This window comes from Octodon degus, unplaced genomic scaffold (genome assembly GCF_000260255.1).
Source record: "Octodon degus isolate 3935 unplaced genomic scaffold, OctDeg1.0 scaffold00137, whole genome shotgun sequence".
NCBI classification, from domain to species: Eukaryota; Metazoa; Chordata; class Mammalia; order Rodentia; family Octodontidae; genus Octodon; species Octodon degus.
The window spans coordinates 7,706,515-7,714,707 of NW_004524713.1; the positions used below are offsets into that span (position 1 = coordinate 7,706,515).

The 8,193-nt window shown below is 36.9% G+C and overlaps 1 protein-coding gene across 1 annotated transcript in view; it reads left to right on the forward strand.

The window, feature by feature from the left end:
• The first annotated feature begins 7,060 nt into the window (after positions 1–7,060).
• The window catches only part of LOC101568218 (olfactory receptor 1J4-like), a 21,792-nt gene continuing 20,659 nt past the window's right edge, over positions 7,061–8,193 (forward strand). The window contains exon 1 of the mRNA XM_004641502.3: positions 7,061–7,554. Coding sequence (XP_004641559.3) covers positions 7,061–7,554 — 494 coding nt within the window. The remainder of the gene's footprint in view (positions 7,555–8,193) is intronic.

Here is an 8,193-nt window from a genome sequence, read left to right on the forward strand (position 1 = left end):
CTTGGTTTCTGTCATTGGATGTCCCATGATTAGACATTCAGTTTCTATTAAGATTCAGTGGTTTGCCAGCAGTTCCTGACTCCAGAAACGCAGCATTGCAACTCCTGTGTTGGAGTTTGCCAGAGGTTTCATGGCGCGCCATTAGCTATCCTGGATATGAGCAACATCATGGCTTTTGCCAATTCAGATGATCTACTTGACATGAGTCATTTGTCCTATAATCTAAACCAGCCACATAACCTAAAATTGGAAGTATATCAAGTTATCTGATAAAATTTTTGAAACAGTTTTCTAGGTGTGGGGTGTGCTGTCTACAAAAGTGAAAAGCATACAAACTACAGTGCTTTCTTCTTAGTGGTAGGAAATGTGAGATGCAGTAGCTCATCCTTTGCTTTCTAGTAAGAATCCTGACTTCCATCTGTTCCATGGTAAGTTCCATATCCCCTTCCCCAAGCTTCTTGCCACATGACTTTCCTCTGTCTGTAATTTGTCTGACTTTAGTCCAAGAGATCATCATCCTGATACATTCTATTTATTCTGTAAATCCACCATGCATACCTCCATCTGTTCCTCATAGCCTCTGCTGTCTTTTCTAATTTCTTACATAGCTGTGTCTGGTATCCTAATTCCCTGCCTTATTGATCTAAATATTTCTGTCTATCTGACTTGACCATTTTCCTCACCATGGGGTTGCCCGCCCAGTGTACCAGATGTCTTGTATGTCCTTCCCAGAGCAACTGATACCTGTAAACTAATCTATTTTGTAGCCTACTTTGAGTTTTTAAAGCTGTTACTAGTTAGTATTTTGTTGAAGACTGTTGGCTCTCAACCATTCTGAGTTGAGAGAGTCTTTGAATTTTTGTTTCAAAGTTTATTCAGTTGGACTGTAACACAGGGTCATCATACTTAGAGAGAAGCTTCCCTGATATAAGCTTTGCTATACCTACCATCTCCTAGACCCAGATGTCAAAAAAGGCCAAAGTAAACACTGTATTATTTTCAAAAACTATATATATTTCCTTATTTCTTCTGTACATATCTCCCCCAGCCATTCCAAATGCCACAATAGAGGACCATTATCTTTAAAAGGCCACTTTCAGAGAAACTAAAGCTTTTCAAGTTAGTCAAATTTTTATCACCTTTGTTTTGGGATTTTTTATCCCCCAATCTGCAAGTTTGTTTTCTTTGTACTTTTTGTTTAGTTTTCTGTTTTTCCCCCTTTCCCTTCTTTCCTTCCATCCTTTTTTGTTTCTTCTCTTAGAAGTTTATTTGGTATAACCATACCTAAGTTTGTCAACAAAATAAAAATTCCCCAAAGGACAACTTTCTTTTCGGCCTAGCATTTCATCACCAGAAAGAAGAATCACAAAGTCACTTTCTCTGCACAGCCTGGTGGATAGAGCCCAATAAAGATACACTTGAGAAGGATATGTTTCTACCCAAATCTCAAAAGGCCAAATATTATATTTGGACCTAGCTGGTGGCAGTGTTCTTTCTTTAACCTCTGTAGGGCTTTTCCTGTGTAAAGGTGGTTATAGTTGGGGAGGTAGAAGGTAAAACAGAAGGGACGTGGAAGGTGCCTTGAGATCCTTCCTTTGTGGGTTTATCCTTGCAGATTCCCAGGACAAATATTCCTCCCACAGGACACATATCCTAGTGGAATCAAGAGGGAAAACGGGTGTTTAATTGAAGTTTTGTGAATATCTTTAGCTGGAAACTATAAGTTCCACTCCCTACACTCTAGGTTTCTCTTCTTCAGTAGTTGCACTCTGAGATTCATAGTTCAAAGGTTGGTTCACAGCAATGAGAATTTGATCTGTGGCTCTTCTTGATATCTGAAAAGTAGTTAGGATCTTAGGAGTTTATTTTTAGGTTTTATAAAAAGAACCTTAGAACACACCCACACACTATGCAACTTATCACACATGCATGCAAGATTAGTTGTAGAGATGAAACGTGTATTTTCCTCTATCAGTACATTGGCTTATATATGGACATAGAAGAGGAAAATTCAGAAAGTAGGTTTAGGCAGAGATGCAAAAAGAGGTAGCATAAAAACCAGTAGAATAAAAAAAGAGAGACAGAAGAAGTAATAATTTCATGCTTTTTTAAAAAGAAAAACATCCTTTCAGAGTCACTTGTTTAGTACCTAATCTTAGTTACATAGGAAATGTTTAGAACAATGCATGTCTTCTGAAAACAATAAGAAGGTACTTGAAGTTGAAAAGAAGGATAGCGTAAAGAAAGATCATTAAAGGGGAAAAGATACAGGAGGCTGGGATCAGAGAAAAAAAAGTCACATCTAGATGAATACATAATTACCTTCCTGCCTTGTCTCTAAAATATTGTAGGCTGCTCTTGGGTTAACACATGGCTGCTTGGTAAATCACTCAGCTCATCGCCAGATACTGAGGTAGGTGCATTGTACTCCACTGCTGAATCAGAATACAAACTACTTTTGTAAGGATAGCCTTTCCCAGGCAGGAATTTTCTGTTGAGTTTCCTTCTCTGACAAATATTATCTATCAGCTTTGTAACTGTCTGAATGATAATCCTAGGAGTAGATGGACCATTTTTCCTCTACATTAATATGTATCCTACGTTCCTCCTCCTGGTTTGCTACTTATTTTTTGCCAGTAAGTTTTGTGCTCAATTCCACATCTTTGTCCGAAGCATCAACATTCAGAATAGCAAAAAAACTATTATTAATCATTTAATCCTAGGTATATAAGAATGTAAATTGCTCTGGTTCCTCTCTGGATAGATTTGTATTTTGTCTTTATCTGTAAGGGAAGTTGGGGAGACATTTATAGGACTCTATGCAAGCTCTGGTACTTGGGGCTTTGCATATATCAATTCATTTCACCATTACAATGATTTATAGATTATAATTATATGTTGTCCAAACATTTTCATTTTTTGGAGATTGCAAAGGTTAATAAATCTGCTTTGTGATAGAAATGGCAATTTAACTATGATTATGGCTTAAGCTTGTCTAGTTTTTTCCTGTCTTACATTGTCCTCATGGGTAGGAGTTGAGGATTACAACTGGGGAAATGTTCACTCTTTGGGTATTGGAAAAAAGATGTGTGTCTAACACTTCTAATGTTTAGGACTGACATGATTCTACACTTGTATTAGGTTGAGGATAGCTCTTTGTAATTAGAATTAAGTCTGTGTCATTACATTTAAAAAATCAGAAATTTTGAAATCTTCCCTTGGTTTATTGCTCTGCTGAATGTTTTCTCTTGGGTAGGCCACTGGATGAGCAAAAGCTTCTCTACTGCTCTGCCTTTTTTTTTTTTTTTTTTTTTTAAAAAAAAGATCATCCCAAGAGTGTTTTAGGATGCTCCTTCCTATGTTTGTACTGAGATAGCAACTTCATTTTCCTACTCATCAGGTAGGAAATAGTTCTGTTGAACAAGTGCATCGTTTTGTTGTATGCAGGACAATTTTGTAGGTGAAAACTTGGATTTTGCTATATATTGGCTCCCAGCTAGGCAGAAACTCTGAATAGTAATGCAGTCATTCTAACACTGAGGCATAAGCTTTCTTTTATTACTTTAGCAAATTACAATAAACATAGCAGCTTAAAAATATCTAATCTCACTGTTCTGCAATTTAGAAACCTAAAATGGGTCTCAATGTGTTAGAATGCAAACATTGCAATCCTGGAAGGTCTAAAGCAGAATGTGTTTCCCTGGCTTTCCCAGCTTCTAACAGACATTTACATGCCTTGTCTTATGTCCCTTTTCTATGTTTCCTAAGCCAGCAATACAGCATCTTTAAATATCTCTTTAACTATGACCCTTCAGCATCCTGCTTCACATTTAAGAATTTGTAATTACTTAGAACCAACCAAACTAATCCAGGATAATCTCCTATTTAAAAGGGGTAACTTAAAATGGATGTATATCTTTTAGGTAAGTTGGAACAGAAAAGCCAGCAAAGGTAAGAATGGTGGTGGTAGAATAAACAGATTGGAAATGTAGGAGAAAGAAAGGCTTACTGATTTTTTAAACCAAATTAGGTTTGTTGCATTCATCTTAAAATCAGTGACTATCATTTCAAATATTTTATTTTAATAATTTTATTGAGAAACAATTAGCAATGTGTCAATTTTAAAACCAATTAGTAGGACAGTTTCAATATTAAATACATTGCACATTGTTGTCTCAGTGGTTATTCATTGTATAAGATTCAGACATGACATCCCATCCACAAACACTATTAGAACAAATCTTATTCATTGAATTAAGAGAATGTAGCTGTATATCTACCCTAACTATTTTGAATATACAGATACAAAATGATCATTCACTTGTATCCCCTTTTTTGTTTAGTTTTGTCAGAGAAGGATATTCCATTGTCATTTAAAGTTTGTAGGTGCATGAATTCAGCAAAATATTCCAATATAGTCCAGTAGATCATAATAGTAGTGGGTCATCTGCAGGACTAGCAATGTCAGAAGTTGTTGACCTAAGCCCTTTACAGCCCAGCATACCAGCATGGCTTCATGCCTTATACCTCATTTTTATACATTTTCTGCTGGATGCTTAAGACCAAGATAAAGCAAGACCATTATAACAAGAAATGTAACTTTTGTATCTGATAAGTTCAGTCAAGTCCCCTGAGGATTTATCCTGTAACCCTGTACCGCACTTTGTAGATCCTTTGTCAGTGTCAGCCATGTGGATGAGTCACAGCCATTGCTTGACCAATTTGCCCTCTGTGAAAGACTGAGAGAATCTTTTCTCTCCATGTGACTTTCCTTAGGCACACTCTACATCATAGATCACATTCTTCTGTAGCCCCATAATCTCCTTGATCAGAAACAAGAAATTGAACAATATCTACAATTCTTTCTTTTTCTTTTTTCAGAACTGGGGATTGAACTCCGACCCTTGCGCTTGCCAGGCAAGTGCTTATTCTACAGAGCCATCTTCCCAGAAATATCTACAATTCAATGAAAAGTCAACCACAATTTATCAGAATTTATGGGATGTGATGAAAGCAGTTTTCAGAGGGAAATTTATGGCTGTTAAGTCACACATTAGGAAAACAGAAGGGGAACAAATAAATACCTACTACATCTAGAAAAGGAAGAGCAAAGCAAACCCAGAGCCCAAATATGGGAAGAAATTATAAAGATTACAGCAGAAATTAATTCAGCTGAGATGAAGAAAACAGTTCAAAGAATTAATGAATCAAAAAGCTGGTTCTTTGAAAGATTAAATAAAATTGATAAGCCCCTAGCTAACCTCATCCAAAAGAGGAAAGAAAAAATTCAAATACAAGCATTAAGGAATGAAAAGGGTGTAATTACCAAAGACCCAGTGGAAATTCGGAAGACTGTCAATAGCTACTTTGAGAACCTTTACTCTCACACAATAGAAGACACAGAAGAAATGGACTGATCCCTAGAAAGGCATGCATCATATGTTTTAAAAAAAAAGATTGCTTTGACTGTAATAACAATAGAATCTAGAATTGTTTGGGCCCCTCTATTTAATTGAAACAAAATATATACATCTTGGTGACCATTCAGGGGGAAATAATAATATTCTTTTGCATTCTCTTACTTGAAAATGTTATTTGTCATCGAAATTTAAAAATGATTTTGAAGTCAAATCCTGTAGTAGAATTTCTTGGGGCAGTAAATTAGCTATAATTAATCCTCAATGTCACAGGAATTTTACTATGTATAATAATAGTTCATTTTTGTTGTCAAAATAATGGCTTTCATTAACATTTTCCATGTATGGTTTACTAGTTCACTTACATACCAGCATATAGGGGAAAATATTTTAAAAGACAGGTTAAATTGGAACATTGACGTTTTAAAAATATGATTGGTCAAACTGGTCAAGCAACCGTTGTGACTCATCCAGATGGCTGACATTGACAAAAGTTCTACAAACTGCTGTACAGTGTTTCAGGGTAAATCCTGAGGCAATCTTACTGACCTGTCAGATACAAAAGGTACATTTTTTTGTTATATAGGTCTTGCTTTGTCTTAGTCTTAACCATCCAGCAGGAAAATATAAACATGAGGTATAAAAAGTAGAACCACGTTAATATGCTGAGCTGTAAATGCTCAAGTCAACAACTTCTGACATTGCCAGTCCTGCTGATAACTCACTACTATTATTGGACTATACTGAGTTATTTTGCTGAATTCACATACCTACAATGTTTGAATGGCAATAAAACACTCATCTCTGACAAAACAAGACAAAAAAGGGAGACATAAATCAAAGACCACAGAGGAATGTGATCGATGATGTAGAGTGTGCCTAAGGAGAGTCACATGGAGAGAAAACATTCTCTCAGGCTTTCACAGAGAGCAAATTGGTCAAGCAATGGCCATGACTCATCCACAGGGCTGACTCTGACAAAGGATCTACAAACTGCGGTACAGGATGACAGGATAAACCCTGAGGGGACTTGACTGAGCTCATAAGATGCAAAAATTACATTTCTTGTTATATAGATCTTTCTTTATCTTGGTCTTAACTATTGAGCAGAAAATACAAAAATGAGGTATATAAAGTAAAGCCATATTAATATGCTGAGCTGTGAAAGGCTCAAGTCAACAACATCTGTGGATAACCCACTACTATTGTGGACTGCTGGACTGTGTTGGATTGTTTTGAATTCATGCGCCCATAGTATTTAGATGCCAATGGAATATGCATCTCTGACAGGACTAAACAAAAAAAGGGGATTAAAAGGAAGGACCATTTTGTATTTGTATATACAGAATAGTTAGGATAGATATACTGCTACTTTCTCTTAATTCAATGAGAAGAAAGATTTGTACTAATAGTGTTTGAACAGGATATCCTGTCTGCTTCATATACTATAGATAACCACTAAGAAGATAACAACGTACAATGTATTAATTATTGAAACTGTCCTATTAATCAGTTTTGAAACAGACTCATTGCTATTTGTGTCTCATTAAAATTAATAAAAAAATTAAAAATATGATTGCTAAAGATTATTTCCATCACTAATATTGTCAATCATTCTCATCCTGTTCAGTGAGAAGATCAGCATGGGATCTGAGAACCAGAGCAATGTGTCCAAGTTCTTCCTCTTGGGGCTCCCCATCCAGCCAGAGCAGCAGGCTACATTCTTTGTCCTCTTCCTGGTCATGTACCTGACCACGGTGCTGGGGAACCTGCTCATCATCCTGCTCATCAGGCTGGACTCCCACCTCCACACCCCCATGTACTTCTTCCTCAGCCACTTGGCCTTCACTGATGTCTCTTTCTCATCTGTCACTGTCCCAAAGATGTTGATAGACATGCAGACTAATCTTAAGTCTATCTCTTTTGCAGGGTGCATTTCCCAGATGTACTTTTTCATATTTTTTACTGACTTGGATAGCTTTCTTATTACATCAATGGCGTATGACCGGTATGTTGCCATATGCCATCCTCTCCACTACACCACCATCATGAGGGAAGAGCTCTGTACCCTCTTAGTGGCTCTGTCCTGGATCCTGTCCTTTGCTAGCTCCCTCTCTCATACACTTTTCCTGACCCGGCTGTCCTTCTGTGCTGCTAACACCATTCCCCACTTCTTCTGTGACCTGGCTGCCCTGCTCAAGCTTTCCTGCTCAGACATATTTCTCAATGAGCTGGTCATGTTTACAGTAGGAATGGTGGTAATTACTCTACCATTTATATGTATTCTGGTATCTTATGGCTACATTGGGGCCACTCTTCTCAGGGTCCCTTCAACTAAGAAGGTCAGCAAAGCATTGTCCACATGTGGCTCCCACCTCTCTGTGGTTTCTCTGTACTATGGGGCAATATTTGGACAGTACCTGTTCCCAACATTGAACAACTCCATCAACAAGGACATCATTGTAGCTATCATGTACACAGTGGTCACACCCATGTTGAACCCCTTTATCTATAGTCTCAGGAACAAAAACATGAAAGAGGCCCTTGCAAAACTCTTCAGTAGAGCAACTTTTTTTTTCATAGTAACCATGGCAAAGTAACTGTGTTCTTTCTTAAAAATCAGAACTTCCTTTTGTTTAATTTCATGTATTTGATTTTCTATTTGAGTGTGTTTCAAAACCTTTATATCTCCATAATTAATGATGGCATGTTACATATTTTTGGTAAACATTTGTTGAACAGAATTTCATTATCTTATCAGCAATTCTCTCACTTA